Genomic DNA, 22,980 nt, shown 5'->3' with positions numbered 1-22,980 from the left:
ATTGGGCCTCATGGGTGACATGGGCACACTGTGATCCCAGAGTATAATCATTTCCCAAGTCTCATTCTCCATACTGTACATTTGGTAGGTTTGAACTTAGTAACTGCAGGATCAGGCTACATAGGGGTTTGTTTGCAGTTTGCAACCATGGAGACTTATAGGTCCGCACACAATACCAATTGTTTGTAAAGATTACATTTTGGACTATATAATATATATTTTCAGAAGGAGAACAAATACTTTGGCAGTTCATTACTCTTTGCAATGTGCACTAATACCACCATACGATTAGAAATACAACACAATTCCTAAAAAATAACGTCATATGATACCTAATTAATAGTGCCATGCAGTGTCCCAATAATACTGATATATACTTCCTTGATATTAGTGCTTATACAATACCCAGATAACTGTATTCAGATATGATTTTTTTTTTTTTTTAAAGCACTGGACACCCTCTGGGAGCCCCTAGATGGTAGAAGCCCCTTTGGCTTTCAACCTTTTGCCTCCCAATAATCCACAGTGATATATTTTTATGGCATAGAGAATATAAATCCTAAAATATTCTCAGTATGTCAATGTTTTGAAAGATAAAATTGTATACCATCTATAGTTAAAAAGACATATAAAATTCTAAGTATTACATTAGTCATTTCATTGAACAGACTTACAAAATTCTACAAATGACCTATCTTGTCCCAAAGCGGCTGCACCACATTAATTCTTTACAGCCATCTGACTGCTTTAGAAGTTCTGCTGCAATTGGGACTCACCCAGTGGCAAAACATCGCTTGGAAAAACATGAAATAATAAAACAAACATCATCACAGAGACACAGGAACAAAAATTGCTTTCTAAAAGTTAAAAACTTATTTATTTATGACTCTATGATGTGGTAAAATAAAAAATATGATAAAATACCATGTACCAATTGTGAATACATCAACTGTCAACTAATGTTAAATTACTTTTTTTTGAGGAAGGGTGAAATTAATGCATTACCATTTCTACCACTAGCTGGTGCTTAGCGCTGCAATACTGTCCCTGACTAATGTTGTGTTACCTTTGATTAGTCAGGCGTATGTTCAACAGCAAATCATGTGGTTAAGCGCGGAGTTGCACTTTATGTATAAAAAATACTGTTCTTGCATTAAAAAATACACTTTTTTCTTGTATTGATCCTTTCTTTTATGCTTTCTTCTGGCTCTGGGAGTACTCTCTAGCCCTGCTCGTATGTTATCTGCTTTAGCTGTTTTCTTTTCTTATGTAGGGGTATAACTTCAGTTCAGTTCTCCCCCTCCCTGTAGATGATCCCCATTCTACATTGTGTTGTGAACTGACTGCTGTAGATGATCTTCTACTACAATGTGCTGGGAACTGAATGTAGTAGGTGATGTTTCTACTTCAGTGTGCTGAGAGCTGACTTCTGTAAATGATCTTCCACCTAAACTGTGCTGCGAGTTGACTTTAGCAGCTGATCTTTCCCCTCTAGTGTGCTGTGAACTGACTGTACTAGATGGTCTTTCCCCTACCATGTGCTGTGAGATGACTATAGTAACTGATCTTCATCCTACACTGTGCTGTGAGCTCATTGTAGTAGTTGATCTTCCCCCTACCATGTGCCATGAGATGTCTGTAGTAGCTAATCTTCATCCTACACTGTGCTGTGAACTGACTGCTGTAGATGATCTTCCCCTACACCATTCTGTGAGCTGACTATAGTAGATGATTTTTACCCTACAATTTGCTGAGAGCTGACTTCTGTAAATGATCTTCCCCCTAAACTGTGCTGCGAGTTGACTGTAGTAGCTGATCTTTCCTCTCTAGTGTGCTGTGAACTGACTGTAGTAGATGATCTTTCCCCTACCATGTGCTATGAGTTGACTGTAGTAGATGGTCTTTCCCCTCTAGTGTGCTGTGAACTGACTGTAGTAGATGATCCTTCCCATACCATGTGCTGTGAGATGATATAGTAGCTGATCTTCATCCTACACTGTACTGTGAGCTCATTGTAGTAGATGATCTTCCCCCTACCATGTGCTGTGAGATGACTTCTGTAGATGATCTTCCTTCTACAATGTGCTGTGAGTTTACTATAGTAAATGATCTTTCCCCTACAATATGTTGTGAGGTAACAATAGTAGATAATCTCCCCCTACAAAAAGCTGAGAGCTTACTATAGTAGATAATATTTCCCCTACAATATGCTGTGAGCTGACTATAGTAGATGATATTTCCCTCAACAATGTGCTGTGAACTGACTATAGTAGATGATCTTTCCCCTACAATATGCTGTGAGCTGACTATAGTAGATGATATTTCCCTCTACAATGTGCTGTGAGCTGACTATAGTAGATGATATTTCCCTCTACAATGTGCTGTGAGCTGACTATAGTAGATTATATTTCCCCTGCAATATGCGGTGAGCTGACTATAGTAGATGATATTTCCCTCTACAATGTGCTGTGAGCTGACTATAGTAGATGATATTTCCCTCTACAATGTGCTGTGAGCTGACTATAGTAGATGATATTTCCCTCTACAATGTGCTGTGAGCTGACTATAGTAGATGATCTTTCCCCTACAATATGCTGTGAGCTGACTATAGTAGATGATATTTCCCTCTACAATGTGCTGTGAGCTGACTATAGTAGATGATCTTTCCCCTACAATGTGCTGTGAGCTGACTATAGTAGATGATCTTTCCCCTACAATATGCTGTGAGCTGACTATAGTAGATGATCTTTCCCCTACAATATGCTGTGAGCTGACTATAGTAGATGATCTTTCCCCTACAATATGCTGTGAGCTGACTATAGTAGATGATCTTTCCCCTACAATATGCTGTGAGCTGACTATAGTAGATGATATTTCCCTCTACAATGTGCTGTGAGCTGACTGCTGTAGATGATCTTTCCCCTACAATATGCTGTGAGCTGACTGCTGTAGATGATATTTCCACTACAATATGCTGTGAGCTGACTGTAGTAGATGATCTTTCCCCTACAATATTCTGTGTGCTGACTATAGTAGTTGATATTTCCCTCTACGATGTGCTGTGAGCTGGCTATAGTAGATTATATTTCCCCTGCAATATGCGGTGAGCTGACTGTAGTAGATGATCTTCCCTCTACAATATGCTGTGAGCTGACTATAGTACATTATATTTCCCCTACAATATGCTGTGACCTGACTGTAGTAGATTATATTTCCACTACAATATGCTGTGAGCTGACTATAGTACATTATATTTCCCTCTACAATATGCTGTGAGCTGACTGCTGTAGATGATATTTCCACTACAATATGCTGTGAGCTGACTATAGTACATTATATTTCCCCTACAATATGCTGTGAGCTGACTGTAGTAGATTATATTTCCACTACAATATGCTGTGAGCTGACTATAGTACATTATATTTCCCCTACAATATGCTGTGAGCTGACTGCTGTAGATGATCTTCCCTCTACAATGTGCTGTGAGTTGCTATGAACAATTGAATAGTCAAAATCAGAAACAAATCTTTAAAGGTTTGCCCATCTCTAGTTCTAATACAAAATCTGTAATGTCCCCTCCCTTCCCCACATACACCTACCATGTACCATTTAAAATAAAGGTGTTACTATTTGTCAGAGGAGCCTTTGGGCCAAGGTATGACTACTACCTCTGTACCTCTTTTAACTTTGCTGCTGCTCCAATTGCTCTGTAACCTGAAATTGTGAATCCTTACTGTATATTCCTAGTGCCAGTACAGCATATACCGATCCGCTATGAAATAAAATGCTGGGGATATTTTCTCAGTCAGCTATTTGAGCTTTTGTTTCTGATGTTTATTCTTTTCTGCATTGTACTGATCTTTTAATAGAATAACAGCCAAATAGAGCATGCAAAATGGGCATAAAATGTCTGTTGGGGACGTATCAAAAATTCATGACTGCATCACATCAATTGTTATTGTGCAGGTAGCCAATACTGAATGTACTAGGCCACATTGTTGAAGACTGTGCAGAAACAATGAGTGTTATAGAGGAAAGCAATGTCCTGTCAAAGCTGGTTTTAATAAAAACCTCAACTATTTCTCATACCCTCTAAGTGTTACCAATTTAAGGACATTCCTTAGTTTAGAGTCAAATGTCACTCTACAGAACTTGTGTAAACTGCTCTCACATGGGTGCGATACATACGTGATAGGGAATTTCAGCTATATAGTATTATTTAGCTTTTAATATTATTAAATCTTGCTTAATGCAGTTTAGAGGCAGTTGTGGAACACAGACATATAACACTTGTCATATACTGTATATACTAGTATTTAGATTGTCCTCTTTAGTGTCGTATATAGACCTAGGTGTGGCAGATACATATAAAATACTTGATATATATATATATATATATATATATATATATATATATATATATATATATATATATATGTGTGTGTACTGGGGTTGAGCAATTGGGATCGGAAAAAATCAGATACCGATCGGCAATCGAAGAAGTTTCACGACTGCGATCGGAATTCCGATCCCAATCCTTTCCGGCGGGATTGAGGTTGGAGATTATCTCAAGATCGGCTCAACCCTATACATGTATATATCAATAATGGGGTTGAGCGATCGGGATTGGGAAAGATCGGATGCCAATCGGCAATCAAGCAAATTTCACGATTGCGATCAGGATCGGCTGGAAAATGATCGAAAATCGGATTTTAAAAACGATCCTGAAATTTCAAGATTGACTCAACCCTAATATACAGTATAGTAGTTAGAGATGAGCGAGTAGTGTTCGATCGAGTAGGAATTCGATCAAATACTACGGTATTCGAAATACTCGTACTCGATCGAGTACTATTAGCTGTTCGAAGTTAAGATTCGATGCAGAACCAGGGTTGATTGGCAGAATGCTATACATTGCCAATCAACGCTGGTTCTTCTCTTACCTTTAGAAGTCTTCTCCCTGCGCAGCATCCCCGCGTCCTCTTCCGGCTCTTCATTCACTCTACCAGGCACCGGGCCTGGGCAGAGCCGACTGTGCATGTCTGCTTGTAGTGCGGGCATGCGCAGTTGGCTCTGCCCAGGCCCGATGCCTAGCAGAGTGAATTCAGAGCCGGAAGAGGACGCGGGACGCTGCGCAGGGAGAAGAATCCAGCCCGACCCTCACTCATGGACTTGGTAAGTAGAATTTGATCGAATGTTGCGTACACCTGAAATGAGCATTTCCCCCCTTAGACTATAACGGGGTTCGAAACCCGTTCGAACAGTCGAACAGTGTGCGGCTGTTCGAATCGGATTTCGAACCCCGAACATTTTAGTGTTTGCTCATCTCTAATAGTAGTATTTAGCTTTAAATATTAAAGAGATTGTCCTCCTTAGTGAGGTATATAGGCCTAGGTGTGGTACATAGACATATGACACTTGTCATATATATTTCATTTTTAATAGTAAACCTTAGTGCAGTACATAGACTGTGAAACAAGCAGCTGCCTAATCTGTTTAGCTTTAAGCTACTCCCATGGGTGTTATCCAAGAAGCCTCCGTAGTCTTCATCTTTTAATCCTTATACAAGGATGTGGGTTTTGGTTCAGGGATGCTACTAAGTTGCTACCTCTTGGAGTGGTCGCAGTGCAGGTGGCAACTGAACAAGGATCAGACAGATGCCATTGTGCAGGATCACAGGGCCTTCTGTTGCTTTTTATTACTCTGCAGCGCTCCAACTGGAGAATTTCAGTATTACAAAATCAATTGGCTGTCTGCATAATTTATGGCTCTATTGGGTTCTCCAGAGCAAGAGACACTCTTTATAGCTGCTCTCTGTTTTGACTAATACACTGAGGGTCCCGAACGAACAACCTTCCTTCTTCTACCTTGATTTACCAAATGTGGGTAGCATAAAGAATAATTTTGAAAATACAATATAGGAATTTGCCACTGGGCATTTAGCATTAATTCATAATATTCATGAAATGTGGGCCCGAATGCCTAAATAAGGCCCCTTAATGTCCTACTCCAAACTCCTGCTATTGCTTATAAAACATTGACGTTAATGAATATTAATTCTATATAATTGGACAGTTTGGCATATTTGTGTCTATTTGTCTGGAAACAAAGGGGTTAACATCAGCCCTTCCTATGCACTAGAACGAACCCTTTAAAATAAAGATTTGACTACATATTAGCAAAGGAACAAAGGAAAGGAACTTCTTTAATCAGCCTTTCTTTTATCTGTCCACCCAAGGCAAATGTAGCAAGGGCTGTCAAGATTTCTACAGCATTACAACCTCCTGAATCTTTCCTCTTCCTGTTATTTGCATAGAATACAACTGGAATTAGGAAAATAACTTCCAGCTATTGAAAGTGATTATATAAATGAGAAGATAAGCAGCGGACAAGTCATATACTGTGCTAACAAAAGAAGCAGATTTATGACCTGTGGTATATGTATGTTCTGTACAATGTACCGTATATACTCGAGTATAAGCCGACCCGAATATAAGCCGAGGCCCCTAATTTTACCTCAAAAAACTGCGAAAACTTATTGACTCGAGTATAAGCCTAGGGGGGAAAAGCAGCAGCTGCTGGAAAATTTCAAAAATTAAAATGGCCGGAGTTTTTGGGTGCAGTAGTTGCTGGGTGCTGGGGAAGGTGAGGGGAGTTTTGGTTGTCTGTCTGCCCCTTCCCTGAGCTTGAGGACTGGGATTTTTTCCCCTCCACTTGGAATTCAGCCTGGCTGAATATGGGGTATCTGCAGTGCTCCTATTAACCCCTTCCTGGCGGAATCGGAGCACTGCAGATCCCCAATATTCAACCTGACTGTAGTCAGGCTGAATCCAAGTGGGGGGGGGAAAATACAGTCTCAGGGAAGGGGCAGTTAGACAACTTTTTTTCCCGCTACGGCGTTTACCGTACAGGAAAAATATTTTTATAGATTTGTAGAGCGGGCATTTTCGGACACAGGGATACCAAACGTGTATGTGTTTCACAATATTAACAGCATTTATTAGTAGTTATTAATGATATGTGTTCTAGGGAAAGGGGGAGGATTTGAATTTTTAATACTTTATTTTTTACTTTTTTTAAAAAATTTAAATTATGCTTTCACATTTAGGGCCAGGTCACACGGAGTTAACGCTCTCGCATTCTGGCACATATATACGTGTCAGAATGTGAGCGCTCAAAACAGATCACATTCATTTCAATGGGTCATTACGGGCCTATAACGCGCGTAATTTTGTGCGCGTAATTTTGCGACTGCAAAATTATGCGCGTTATACGCCCGTTATATGCGGGCAACTACATAGAGCAGCCTGCAAAAGAAAAGCACTGCACGTCTGGGAGCCTTTACAGAAGCGCTGAGGGGACTCCCCGGCAGGAGTGCTGAGGGGCGACCTGAATGAGAACCTCGGCTTGCTGGATCCGAAGAGGAACTGCGGCCGGCCGACGGCAGGAGCTCTGAGGGAAATCCCAGGCAGGAGCGCTGAGGGGATTCCCCATCTGACAGGGACTCCTCTCAGCGCTTCTGCTGGCCGCCGGTCGCAGTTCTCCTTCAGGTCCGGCGGCCGAGGTCTTCCTTCAAGTCCAGCCTCAGTGCTCCTCCCAGTGGCAGGGGATCTCCCTCAGCGCTTCAGGGCTGCTCGAGAGAGAGCGGTCGTGCCCTCTCCCTCCTCTCTCCAGGGGCATGGCTGCTCTTCCCTGCAGCGGTTCCCCTCGGAGGCTTCCAGCACTACCTGCGGAGGACATCTCCGCTGTAACTCTTACAGCAGAGATGTCAGAACTCATCAGCTCCGCTGTAACAGCGGAGGTGCTGTTTGCCATGGCGACCGCTCTGGAGTAGAGCGGCGCCATTATAGCTACAGACCAGGCATCCAGACACTGGGGCGGGTACCGGGTCGCAGCATTGCCAGGAGCGTGGCATTGCTGTTCTTTTCAAACTGCAGAAGTACTTAGGGTACGGAACGCGTCACACGCCGGGTGCGGGCCTGAAGTTACATGGCCACGTCACCCCGCGTGTGATAGAGCAGTGTGGGGGGGGGGGCAAGGTCTGTGTTCCGGCGCTGCTAGCAGGAACACAGGAGCGTGGCGATGCAGCGGGCCCAGCACCTGCCCCGGTGTCTGTATGCCAGGTCCGGATGCCGGGTCTCTAACTGTGATATTGCCGTAATGACACGAGTATAAGCCGAGGAGGACTTTTTCAGGACAAAAACTGTGCTGAAAAACTCTGCTTATACTCGAGTATATACGGTATCCTGTGTAGTAGTATTACAGTATATAATGTGACTTCTATCTACAGTGGCTTGCAAAAGTACTGACAAAAGTACTGCAAAAGTACTGTCCTGACCCAGCAACCCCCACAGTTTAACATAAAAAAAACACTAATACTGACCTCTCCTTGCTTCCCTGCTGATCTCTCTGAAGTTTCTGTTACTGGAGGCTACAGGGAGCTTCAGGCATGATGTGAATGACATCATCATATCGTACCTACAACTCCAGAAGGACACAGATGGTGAAACTAGGAGCGGATAGCTTCTACTTTACTATTGTATTCAACTCCTCCGGGAGCAGATACGTTGAAACTGGAACATACCTCCAGATGACCAGTACAGTGGGACAGGACCTGGAATCCAGGACTGTCCTGTTGAATCTGGGACGGTTGAGAGGTATGTATAATATATATATATATATATTTATGTACATATATGTTTCCTATTTATTTTATTTGTATGTATACGGTTTTTTATTTGATATGTGTGTACACTGTTTTTATTGTGTATTTATCATATTTATACAATATGTATACAGTAATACTTTTCCATATTATAGCTAATCAATATACAGTATGCAAAGTACAAAAAATGCTACTATAATGTATAATATAATTTATGATTTATAGTATGTACTGTACTGGATTCTATATAAACATGTACTAGAATATATATTGTATCTTCAATAGTATAAATTGATGCAATGCCCCATGTTATATATACTGTATGTACTGTATACTGTTCACATTAGAGTATGTGGTATATTTTATTTATGTACAGTATACTGTAGTCTAAGTATATACTATATTATTTTGTGTGTTGTGCTGTACTATATACTACAGTAAAACTATATACTATGCAAATTAAAAAAAAAAACACAGCAATTCAATATGAAAAACAGTTTTTTTTTAGCCCAGTGCAACATTTCAGTCTTTAAAGGGCTTGTCCATTTTCAAAGAATAAATGTTATTATGTAATTTCTACAATTCTCCAATATACTTTCTATATCTTTTCCTCATGGTATTTTAAATACCTACTTGATGTCATTATTTACTTTCGGTGGATAAAGATCCGTCCTGGGTCATGTGATATACGTTCTATGCTGCTTATTTTTTTGGATTTTATGATACAACCATTGGCTTTGGACTGTGGTGTTTGCATCCAACCTTTTGTTTTGTTTGATGGTGTTCTGTATGTTTCTTATATACTATGTACTGTATATATGCTGAATGTATACTCTATGCCAAATTATATATACTCATATACTGTATAATGCCTTTGTGTAATTGGCTTGATGAATGTTATTTATTGCATTTTGCAACTATGTAGTATGCATTTATATACAATGTATCATCCTATGTATTTTGTATACTATTTTGTATACTATTTTTTTGTCTCCTATATGGTAGTGTACAGAATGCTATAATGTAATGTAATGCTATAATGTAATGTAATGTACAGAATACTATATAGTATGCATATATATTCTCCTACACAATATGTATTGTAAATCTATTCTATTAGTACTGTATACTAGTACATTATACATATCCTATATAATACTAAACAACAGTATGTATGTACTGTATATCATAACTTATTGTGTATATATAGTATATACTGTATATATCCTGCGCCATATTGTACATATGTTCTGTATGTTGTAACCTGCAATGTAAACTGTGTAAGCATTCCCAGCGCAAATCAGTATGCAGAGAGAATAGATGTTACTATGGCATACACTTCACTTACAGTTTTACTTGCAGCTTTGGTGGTTTGTTTTTATTTTTAGCCTTATTTTTAGAACAAGTTTCAATGAACGATGTTCACACATTGGAAAATACTGCCATTATATCCAGAGGTGATGATGAGGTTTCAGGGAGGATGATTTCATGGCTCCTTTCATCCCATTGCACCATATCCCTTTGTGGTTAGTCCTCAGATCTCACTCCATGATAGATCCAGATATGAGGACAGTACTTATCAGTGTTACCAAACATTACATTGCATTGCATTGACTACATTTCACTTAAGCTTTTGAGCGTTATTATGTTCAGAGATACATTTTGGGGGTTGGGTGGAAACCATCCCCTGCTATAAATAGTGGACGTAGCAAGAGTAAGATGGTAGAAGTCACCTCTTCCATAAAATGAGTTTCATCGTTACCCAGTCCTTACCCAAGACTATCTTGTATAGCTGTTATATATGTCCACCTGTGTGTCTAACTGGGCACTGTATAAAACACTTCTATAATATGCACTTTACTATTACTGTGTGTATGATTTATTGCACGTTGTGATACATCACTCTCAGTGATCATGGCATCTACTTCACTACACTAGGGTGGCGCAATAATTCTAACCAATCAGGTGGATTCCAACTGCACCTATTGGTTGTCCTGTGAGTGGAGCCTTTTTCATGCCAGCTGCGGTATAACCTAAGTATGTTATGGCCTGACGCATTGTAGTCACACCAGGTTCCTGTATTAGAGGGAGTCTTTCCTGCTCCTTCGCGTCTTCCGTCTGGAGTTATATAATGATCATTGTGGATAACTCCATAAAATTAACAAAAAATAGACAGACTGTTTGTCAAGTATAGCAAACCTAACATTGTCTGAGAAGATGGACTTTGGAGATGAAGCATTTGGGAGCCTAGTGCAAACTCCTGTGAAAACTAGGTAACCACTGCATGTTGCCTCTGGACCGCTGTTCTGACACTTAAGCCCCTTGCAGACAGTCATATAAAAAGTCTGTGTTATCGGGGTTTTTCCCTAATAGCACACTGACCCATTCATTTCTATGGGCTCATACACATGACCGTGAATTATATGCTCCTGTATGCGGGACAAACGTCAAAAACACATTTTCTCTCCTCTTTTGTTAATATTTTCCCAGATATAAAAAAATAGAAAAACATGCATATATAAAATAACATAAAAATAAATCCATATGTGTCACTGAAAAATGAATGTAAAAATTAACCCAAATGATAAAAACCCAAATGATAAAAATGTTATAGCCTTCAAAACCGCATATACGATAAAATTTGAAACTGTATCTGCCCTTGTTTGTCTCTGCTCCTCTAATGGTTAATCTGGCCTTGCCCTGTGATTGATAGCTGCCTTCCTGTCAACTCCATGGACAGGTTCTTCCTCCCTATTTAACCTTGGCTCTCATTCACACCAATGCTTGCTATTTCCTTGTGCATACTCGCTCCGTACTGTCACTATTTTGCTTGCTTTCTTATCCTTGACCTTTGGCTTTCCTCACTGACTATTCTTTGGACTCTGATTTGGCACTGCATCGCTCGACTGTTACTGACCCTTGGCTAGCTGACCTCTCTTTGTTGTTGTCCGTCTTGTCTGCGTGTCTCACCTATACAGGAAGGGACTGTCTTCCTGGTTGCCGCCTATTACATAGGATAGGGCCTGGCAATAGGAAGGGAAAGTTGGGGGCTTCAGCTTAGGGCTCACTGTCACTTGTGTCCCGTCCCAGGGTTTAAACAGTTACTAGGGAATTGCTGTCCTAGCAATTCCCTTACAGCCCCCCTAGGGAGCTTTAACTTGTGATGTTACATGACCTGATAGGATTATACTAAGCCACCCCTGGTGCCATGTAAAGTCATTGGACCTTTGGGATCTTGTTTGCCTTCAGGAGTGAGCCCCCTCCCTCCAAACCCCGTAGATGTCAGTCACTATTGACTATGGCATCTAAGGGGCTAAACTCCCGGGTACCAGTGCCTGAGTGTGGGCAAAACCTACTAATTTAGAAAAGCCAATTAGAGTGGAACAAAGCCCAATAGTAACCAATGTAGGAAATTTACACTCCACTCACTAATGGGTTAATTGTATGCCATTTGCAGCAACTTTTACAGTTTTCAGAAGGGTAACCCATTTGGGAAAATCCCAAACCTGTGGACTATGGTATCTTCTAGCATTCAAATCCTGATTTTTTTTTTTTAGACATTTCCTGTCTTTATGTAAACAGAGACCGGAAGGAGTACTGGAGAGCCAAGGGAGTAGAAAGAGGTGAGTAATTACTTACATATTTACTTATTTATTATTTTACACTATTTGCAGCTATGTTTTCAATGTTTTTATAAGATGGATAGCCCCGTTAAGCTAAACATCTGTTGGGAAATAAATTTTGCGTAGCTCATTATATGGTAACAATGACCATAGGAGTAGAAAATATTGTTACAATGTGCTGATCTTGTGGGAAGAAGTGACCTCTCCATTCTTGTTATTATGTTACTACAAGGCTTGATCCGATAGAGGCAATATTAGTATATAATGAGATAAATGGAGACAAGTTGGGGATTATTGTCTAAAAGATGGAAAAAGGAGCTGTATGTGATGTTTTTGGACAGGATTTTTGATGCGGCAGTAAAGGTATGGGATTTTGTAGAAGGCAGTGACCTGTTTGCTCAGTGTATTGTCCTAATGAACTGTAGCCATTGTGCAATCACAACAGTATCAGGAAGACATTGATGGAAAATCTCAGAGTCAGCCTGGCTATTGGAATACCTACGACAGCAGGGGATGATTATGTGGATCTGGCAGCAGCAATGTGTTGTAGTTTAGATAATCATTAATGCACATCTTCATCTTATTTATTGCATTTCAGGGGCCCATCATTTTCTTATTTTTGTATCTTTACTAAATATACTGGAACCCAAATATTCAAATGCACGATTTAGAAGCGGCTGCATACTCAGTGGTGTGATTATGAATCATGCTTCCCGAGTTTAAGGCATTGCAGTTCCCATGGTACATTTTAAATCTCACATGATGGATTGGTTCTTAGTGCCCATGAAATAAAAATGAGCAGAGAAGAGTAAATTCAATGCAATGCCAGTCAACATAGAGAGGAGAAGGAATCACTTTGTCTTTATGTTTCCATTATTTTGTTACATTTTCACATTGCAAAATTCATCTGATGCTAAAAAATACTGAATATAGAAAACACTATTAATTTTTCTTTAATGTTTATCTCTTCCTTGATCATATTGTACCTAGGACCTTTAGAGAACTGACTGTAGAAGAACCCTTCTCCTAGTTCTCTGTATGCAACTGGATACTGACAGGGGTCTAAACCATTCTGCTTTTCTCCAAACCCCAAGTAATCTACCAGCCAATAAGGTGGAAAGTAATATTTCTACTAGACTGTTTGTTAGGGTTCCACTAGAGGTAGAGTATAGTTGATGCCTGCCCTAGTTACAGTTACCTAGTTTCATAGGACAGTTGAAAATGGATATAAGCCCATCAGGTTCAACCAAGGGATGAGAAAGGACATGGATGATAGAAGTGGGTAAGAAAAACAAACATTAATGCACTGATGTACTGAAGCTCTTGGATCCCCTCAAGTACCAGGTCCCAAGTGCAACTGATACCTCTGCGGCAGAGTGACATATCATGATAAAATTGTGACATCTCCACATCTTGAACATGACCTCAATATTTTCTTATGAGAAATGTTATCAGTTTCAGTAGAATGCAGGCAATACTACAAGTATACACTGTGCACAGTTTTATTTCCATCTCTTTATTTTATATGCTTTGGTTCTATAGTTGGCATTACTTTAAATGGTCACTAACTTTTCAGACAACTTACTCTTATGTGATTCTGGACTAACATGTAATGCAATGTATTTAATACTGTTGATGTTTTCTGCCTGAAAAACCTAAGTGCCTTCCTTCTAGATAATTTGCTGTTCACCCCCAATTTACTAGGGAAAGTCCTTCCATAGATACAGCAGGCTTTCAGATGGCTTCATGAAGAGTGTAAGGAGAAGGGACTGTTCTGTCTCGTGTCTCCACAAAGTGGATGTAGAAGATAAGGGCCGTATTCGTCCTAACATCATGTCTGCAGCTTCCTCTGTGTGCAGCAGGCACTGAGGGAAGTCTACAGTTTCTACAATGGAAGGCAAATGTAAGATGATATGTGTATTTCTATATATTTATTAGTTAGCATTACAAAATATGCATCTTTCTTTTATTGTGATCATATTTCTCTTTTCTTGTGTCTGTGATGTTTTTGGCTGTATCATTTCCTGTACTTGCAGTCAAGTGTACGTGTATCTTCAATCTCCTTTTTTTCAGCAATTTATTTGCTATTTTACATGTTACTTTACAGTTATTCCTGGCAAAATTACATGTAAATAAGCCGGTAGTAGTGGTAATGGATAGGAGAGGGGTGCTGACTGCTCTTTATTGTACACACCCTTAGACAGAAATAACAATGTGTTTTAGCCATAATTGGGTTTTATAACTAAAAATAGGGCAAAATATATGTTTTTTCATAATTGGGTTGTAGCAGAAAAAAAAACCCTGATAAGATACCATATATTAAGTCTTATACAGCAAGAGAACAGATTGCCCAGCAAGACCCCGCAGATATTTCAACTTTTCATGAAAAGTCAGATACCCTTTAAGAAAGATATGCTTCAAGCAAGTAGGGATATACCGCGTGTCTTCACTTGGCATGAAGACCAAAAATTACGGTATCCAAAGACGTATTTCCACTGAAATCATTGGAATAAATGTCCAATCAGTCGAAACGTGATCTCTCTAATCCTATTTTCTCAACTGACTTTGACCTTTTCCTTAGGCTATAGTTAATAACTATTATAGTATGATAATTCCTATAAAGTTTATAAGATTTATGCTGATCATTGCCTGGTATCTCAGCAGCCAGGCTGCAGGATGAACCTGCAAAAAACAGAGTGTTTTAGACTGCGCTATAGGAAAGACTATATAGACCATATAGGTGGTTTCTTCCAATCAAAGCCAAGTTAGATATTCTTCTTTTGATTTGTATAAAGCACTACATGTAGGACAATGGCCTTGACCTTGGAGCCTAATCAGCTATCCTCTAAGCCAAGTTGGATAATAGAACATCATAAGAAACTCCTATTTCTACTAATTCTAAGAAATCTTCAGCCGTTAAGGGTTCTTGTCTCTTACAAATCAACCAGAGGTAGAAAAAACCCTGTAGTACATAAACACATCTAATTTTCTTGGACTTAAACTGCTTCACATCAGGGATTTATTGAATTCCGCTCAAATTATGGTTGTTTTCAGCCACTTTACTACAATACATATGTATGTGACTATTACAAAATGCCTTTTCATACTAGATTAACTTGTATTTTACTTTTAGTGGTCTTTAAAGTTGAGTAATTGTACATGTCTGCATGAAAAATGTGAGTGGAACACAACAGATCTCTTACTCTGAAAATTCCCAATTATCCCGTTACCTTCTGTCATTCTAAAGTGTACATCTGATGTTGTCTCATATCAATCATAGACTAGAAGACATATATTCCAGTGCCAGGCCAGCTCCTCATCATCTGAAATTATGTCAAACAATTGTCAAGCCATCTTCCATCTTTACCGATATATAGGTAGGATTTTAAGCTACCAAAAAAACAATCACAGACCCATGTTCCAAGAGTCTTTTGTATTGTAGCCTATGAAAGACAAATTGAATGCATGTAAATGAAAGTCTTGGAACACTCTGCCCAGCATAAAAGCTCAATGGGGAGCTCTTGAAAAGGTGTAACATGTCAATCGGTGTCTGACAACATCTCTCTTTTACTTAAAATTGCATCTTACAGATCTTCAAGTCCCAATCTCACTCTAAAAACAGTAATTTTAAACACTTTCTTTTTCATTCCATCTTGTCTTCTCTCTTGGCAAAAATGCTTATTGCTGCGGCCTGTAATTTTTATATGTATTGTAGCAAATAGTTTTAAAAAATCAAACTGGATGTGTTTCTTGGGAAAAATGAACATTCTTGAAAACTGGTTTATAAAGAATCAAAATTATTTTGCGTAGGCTACCGCGTTTCTTGGAACTGGATGTTTGGTGATTTAAGGATTATTCTGGGAAATGTTGAAGTAAACCTCTGAGATGACTACCCAAAAATGGGTTCTCTCAAAGAGGATGTATGGTATACCTGCTAAATAATGAAAGCCTGTCTGCGGACAAAAAAAACTCCATAAAAACAGGAGGTGGCAGGCCCATAGGACAGTATAGTTTGGAAAATAGGACAAACCTTTCACTTCTGCCCCAACAATAGGTGCTCCCCTTAAAGAATTGTGCTAGGATGGACACACCTTTTTCAGAAGACCTTATCAGATGGTCCAGTCCTGGACTTGTGGTACCATCCTGGTCTGCACCAATTTTCTTGTAAGGTCGAATTAGCAGTGGTGCACCCTTTCTCTGAAAAAAATACTCTCATCATGCTGAGTAGAGGGATGAAAGTAAGATCTTCAACTGTGTCGTCTGAAGCCCATTTATAGTCAAAGATGTTGTCATCATTTGTAAGATGCAGAGGCAGTGTATATTTTAATAAAGATTATGTTTTATGGAGGAGAACTTCATCTTTCATCAGATCACCTGCCCCTTGATCTGATGAGAGGAAGTTCTCCTCCATAACACGTAATATTTGATCATATATGCGCTCCAGACTACACTGTAACTTTCATCCCCCCACTCAGCGTAGACAAATTTTTTCAGGTTGCACCACTGCTGATTTCACCTCACACAAAGGAGAGCAGTGCTGCGAGAGAACTCATTTGCATACAGAAGAAAACTGGGATTTCTACCGAACAACAGCACGGAGAAGACATCTAAAGGAAGGAGAAGAATAGCCTTTCTTAAGGCTATTCCTATGTGTTAGGGGAAAAAAAAGTGAATCCAATGATTGGATTCATTTAACGCCCGTCTGTAGTCTATATTAAATTCCCTGTATATAAATGGAGGCTATTCATATGACTGATTTTATTGATGCTCTGTTTAACAATTTTTATCTGTTTTCCTGGATACTTCAATACACTGAAATGTATGAGGATCTGTGAAAATGGGCACCACTTGGGTGTTTCTACCGCAGCCAAAACACTGCGTTTTCACATTGTGGGCCTCAGATTCTAGAGTAAGTTTATTTATAGCCTTGCATAAATTACCAATTAACACATCAAGCTATTACTATGCGTCATCCCAATGACCAGCTCAGCCTTGCTATATCTAGATAACGTATCTGATATACACACACTATTATTTTTAGGTACCATGTGAAGAAGTCTAATGTCTTATTGCTTAAGGTTGTGTAAGTCAGTGGACTATAGAACAATTCATAGCTTATACATCCTTTCTACGTGCCTTGCAGCATGAAAAGCCTAATATAACTTATATCATGTATAGTGTTAACAGCCAGAATGCAAAAAATCACTTTGTAACGGAGAGAAGCAATTGCCGCTCAGATGGGCTGTGTGTCTTTAATTTGATACTACTGATTGAACTCTGTTTCACAGTTTCAGAAAAAGCTGTATAAATACCCCTCTAGCAATACAATCTTTAATGAAAACCCAGATATGATTTACAAGGAGCCGTTCTCATGTTAGCCAAAATAATGCTGAAGTAATAGCTTCCACATCCAGTGAAATAGAAAATAAATAATATGGTAGACTTTTATCTTCTCTGTCTCAGTAGATCGGCTTTAAAGGACAGTCAGACCTCAAAGAGACCTTAAAGGAATAGGAATCCTTCTAAAAAGTGATAGAATTCAACAAAGAGTTTTAAATTACCAAAATAAAATGTTTTTGTTTGGTTCATTTTTAAGAAAGATCGAGAGGGGCCATTTGAAATTACCAGGGCTCAAAACCTGAAACTGTTACAAGACCCCCAATTACCATGTGTCACCTGTAATACTTTCAGGGAGATCTACTGGGTTTTCCTAATAGTAGATTACAAAATTTCTCCCCCCATGTTTATGTCCCAAGAGGCATCGCATTTTTGTAAAATAGTGTGGGTGACATTTTCAGCTAGAACAAGAGTGGCTAGTGAGTGAGTATGGTTGCCATTACTGGCTAAAGAGTGAGTATGGTTGCCATTACCAGCTAAAGAGTGAGTGTGGGTGCCATTACTGGCTAGAGAATGAGTATGGTTGCCATTACCGGCTAGAGAGTGAGTGTGGTTGCCATTACCAGCTAGAGAGTGAGTATGGTTGACATTACTGGCTAGAGAGCGAGTGTGGGTGCCATTACTGGCTAGTGAGTGAGTATGGTTGCCATTACCAGCTAAAGAGTGAGTGTGGGTGCCGTTACTGGCTAGAGAGTGAGTATGGTTGCCATTACCGGCTAGAGAGTGAGTGTGGTTGCCATTACCGGCTAAAGAGTGAGTGTGGGTGCCATTACCGGCTAAAGAGTGAGTATGGTGGCCATTATCAGCATAAACAGTGAGTGTGGGTGCCATTACCAGCTAGAGAGAGAGGGTGAAATTACTAGCTAGACAGAGAGAGTGTGGGTGACATTACTGGTTAGAGAGAGAGGGTGAAATTACTAGTTAGAAAGAGAGAGTTTGGGTGAAATTACCAGCTAGAGAAAGGGTTGATGTGAAGTACAGGGGATTGGTATCTGATTTGTAAGGATCAATTCATTTACTTGAAGATCAAGGATCCAGTCCTCAACTGGATCTAGTCCTCAGCTGGAAATTTCTTAGTATTCTCCCTAATTTTATTTAATGGGAGTTCCACAAGTAGCTGAGCGTAGGTGTTCAGCGGTTTTGGGAGCTCCCATAAAAAAAGACTAAGAAAGATGCACATAGCCTCATGGATGGTGATCTCCAAATCCCTTGTTTTGATACCAATATGGGTCCCAAAGGTGGAATCTGCATCTGGAACACATTTCTGGCACATGCCCCTATGTGGGAAAAACAGAATTTTTTTTCTTCTTTTTCTCCCATGAATTTTAAGCCCTTAAGAACATTCACTTTACTATTATAGTAGATGTCAGGGTTTTATATACGGTGCCTGCTCACAAGCTAATTGGGCACCATAGTTGCTGGGTCTTTCCTATTTTACTCAGAATGAACATGAGTGGTTACTTTTAATTTCACATTTACTTCTGATTGTCATTACCAAAACAGCCATGAGCCTTCTGAAGGCTCCCAGGCCTACGAATGCTAAATTACTATTGAGCCCTGCATGTGGCAGAGCTTAACAGTAGTACAAAAATTTTACTGTAGACTTCAATACAGTAATAAAAGAAAAGGGAGGAAGGTTTACATTTTTTGATATTTAAATTTTTAAAATTTAACATAATTTAGACCACACCTCTTTTCCTAGAATATATAGAAGGAAATAAAATTAAACATAAACACATAAGGCATGCTAATGTCTGAAAATGCCTAAATTAGTAAAATATAGATACTATATATTTATCCAAAGGAAAAAAAAAAAAAAAAAAGGATGGTTTTTGGAAGGTGAGGCAGAAAAAAAACAAAAACAGAAAATTAAATATCACCATGTCTTGAAGTTAAAGAAATGTGAGGCCAAGTTCACACAGGCACGGAATAGCATATTTTGGTCCTGATTTTGAAGCTGCGTCAAATTCTGGACAAAAATACACCTTCCACGACTGTCAGTCGTGGCTTTCCGCTCCGGAGTAGTCCCAAAATGAATAGGTCTAGTCCGGAGGGTGCTGCCGAGAGGCGGACGCCCCGGCTCAATGAGCTGCGGATTCTGCCTGAAGAAAGGGCAGCTCGTTTCTTTTCCGCTCACAGAAAAAAGATCACTAGCGGTCTCCATAGATCACCATTGTGAGGGGGCAGATTATTACATGGATTCCGTGCCAAAATATGCCCCCTCTGTCCTCATGTGAATGAGCCTTGACTGTGCATAAGTGACTTCCTGAAAGGATTCTGAAATTTCATATATTGAGGCTTTTATATTTTGAGGCTTTCATATATTGGTCGTTCGGCCTACTCATGTGTTGCCATAGGCTAGACATGTTTGACTATATTCATTATATTGGTTTAGCTTTTTTACATAGAAAAATAATGAATAGACTTTGACATAGCCATTATGCAAAATGAATTCTGGAGCTTCAAATCTACAAAAGTTGGAGAACAAATAATGTAATAGCAAACTGTATTGACCTTCTCTACATAGTCACTATTTCTAGATGTTAAAAGCCATGGTTGCCCGTTGCTCAATTTTGGTGAACATAATGGTTTTTTGAGGCGTTATCTAGATACAAAGGTATATTTAGTCAGAGTTATCAGGTAACTTTTGGCATATTGCTACGAATTCTGATGTTGGAAGAAGTGCTAAAGGGGCATAGTATGTGGGGTATATTAAGTAGAGGTGGTTTTGTTTGATTTGGGTGGGATAATGCTTTATTTTATCCAAGTGTGTGTGTTTTTATTAGTGGAATATATTGTTGGTTTTTAATATCAAATTGGTTGATACATTGAGACTTGCTTCCAAATTGAACAAATTTAGGTGGTTAAATATAACCTCTTACCTGTGCTGCTGGATATGTTCACATCATTGCTGATATCTGGAACACCTCCGCCTTTAAGTGAAGCAACACATGTATACGTCCCAAAGTCTGTAAATTTTAAGTCAATGATATCCAGATTGGTGGTGCCTGGAGAGACATCAGGGTCCGTTTGAGTTATGACCATTCTTTCAGAACTTCGTAAAGGGCGGCCATTTTTGAACCAACTGAAGGTAAGTTCCTCTGATGGAACAGCTTCTACCTGGCAGGATATTTTCACTTCTCGCCCAATTTGGATGTTGTCATCCTTGTGGTAGGGATCGGGGGTTATCCAGTAGCGTCCTTTTTTTAAAGCTATAATAAAGAAAACTTATCATTAGAAACATGATTTGTACTTTTAATGCCACAGATTGCACATTGACATTTGATCATCACTCAAACATTTGCATTTCACCAGGATGTGGTGGCTCAGTGAATAGCATTGTTCTAGGTTTGGAATCTGTATATTCTCCAGCATGTCATTTTGACTTCCACAGAATTGACAAGGTTTTGAAAGTTCTGAATAATGAGCCTGATTTTTGTGTGTGCCCCTTACTTGAAACATGGACAAGTCAAGTATTCTAATAATACTGTAGTATAAAGGGTGTGCAGAAGTAGAGGGTTACAAAGCAAGCACCCTTTTTGTTTCGGATTGAGTGTGATGGACACTCTGGATTTTGTCAGGCTGTAAGTCTGAACCAGAACATTTGGCAGAGGATGTACCAGTCCTCTGACACTAATCTCAATACAGCTGTCTACAGAAGAATCTCACCTGGTCAGCAAGAATTGGGAGCTACTTTACACAAGGTAGCACTAGAGTTAGTTTTTCTTTTCCCATCAAGTAGAACTTATTTGGATATACTTTCTCCAGAGTGTGTATAGTCTATAAGACTCTTTGCACTGTCATAGCCACTTTGGGCACATAGCCACCCACAGGTCCTAATGGACTGGTTTAGTTTCCCAGTATTCCAATGTTGTCCTTGGCTGGCATAACCAAACAACCCTTTATACTTACCTGGCTCCTGTCCTCCCAGGGCCTTTGGAGCTCATTGCTGAATCTGGAGTGGTACACTTTGGCGTCAGTGTACAAGTACTGGACCTTGGACACATACGCAGTGAAGATGGAGTATACTTTCCCAGGCTCAGTGAAGGGCTGAACAGGCACTTTTACGAGTCTCTAGTTAGGTATAAAGGTGTGTTTTTTTTTAAATGAGGCTATGGACAGAGAGGAATAGGCTATTTGGGATACTATTCCACCTGTACATATGGACCTGAGATTGGTTTAATGCCCCAAATGGCCATCATAGCCTGTCTTTAAGAAGACATAGTACCCCTGCTGACCCAGAAGCATGACAGAAAGTCAACCGTGCATGAAGCTGGTTTCTGTCAGAGGGCTTTAACTAACTCTCTGAATCATAAAATATTGTGGATGCCACTAAAGACTATGATTCTTTTTATATTAAATTGGTATTCCAGGCCATTTTACTCATAAGCCCCTAAAATTTCAACCAAACGGGCAACACGGTGGCTCAGTGGTTAACACTGCAGCCTTGCAGCCCTGGAGTCCTGGGTTTCAATCCTACCAAGGACAAAACATCTGCCAGGAGTTTGAGAGTTCTCCCTGTGTTTGTGTGGATTTCTTCCTATACTCCAAAGACATACTGATAGGGAAAAATGTAGATTGTGAGCCCTATATGGGGCATTTAAAAAATTCCAGCCAATACAATTCAACATACACCATGCCAATAATAGCAGAACTGATGTTGCATTTAAGTCTAATTCTGACAATGTAGTTCATACGTAGAGATGAGCGAACACTAAAATGTTCGAGGTTCGAAATTCGATTCGAACAGCCGCTCAATGTTCGTGTGTTCGAACGGGTTTCGAACCCCATTATAGTCTATGGGGAACAGATACTCGTTAAGGGGGAAACCCAAATCCGTGTCTGGAGGGTCACCAAGTCCACTATGACACCCCAGGAAATGATGCCAACACCTCTGGAATGACACTGGGACAGCAGGGGAAGCATGTCTGGGGGCATCTAACACACCAAAGACCCTCTATTACCCCAACATCACTGCCTAACAACTACACACTTTACACACTCAATACCACCTCTCTGACAGTAGGAAAACACCTTGAAACGTGTATTTGGCACTTGCAGTGAGGAGAGCTTGTCACCAGCAGTGAATTTGGCCCTTGTAGTAAGTTGAGGTTGGCACCAACATTTGTTTTGAAAATCAGGGTGGATTGAGCCTCTAACCAGCAGAGTTTGGGCAAATTCATGGTGGAGGGAGCCTCTAAACACCCCAGTTTGGGCAAATTCATGGTGGAGGGAGCCTCTAAAAACCCCAGTTTGGACCAATTCATGGTGGAGGGAGCCTCTAAAAACCCCAGT

At 39.7% G+C, this 22,980-nt stretch overlaps 1 protein-coding gene across 1 annotated transcript in view; it reads right to left on the bottom strand.

The window, feature by feature from the left end:
• Nucleotides 1–22,980, bottom strand: part of MDGA2 (MAM domain containing glycosylphosphatidylinositol anchor 2) — a 547,529-nt gene that overhangs the window by 141,835 nt on the left and 382,714 nt on the right. Inside the window, exon 7 of the mRNA XM_075282612.1 lies at nt 20,568–20,897. Coding sequence (XP_075138713.1) covers nt 20,568–20,897 — 330 coding nt within the window. The remainder of the gene's footprint in view (nt 1–20,567; nt 20,898–22,980) is intronic.

This window comes from Leptodactylus fuscus, chromosome 7 (assembly GCF_031893055.1).
Source record: "Leptodactylus fuscus isolate aLepFus1 chromosome 7, aLepFus1.hap2, whole genome shotgun sequence".
Taxonomy (NCBI): Eukaryota; Metazoa; Chordata; class Amphibia; order Anura; family Leptodactylidae; genus Leptodactylus; species Leptodactylus fuscus.
Note: the sequence above shows the minus strand (reverse complement) of the source record. Positions and strands in the feature narration are given on the sequence as shown.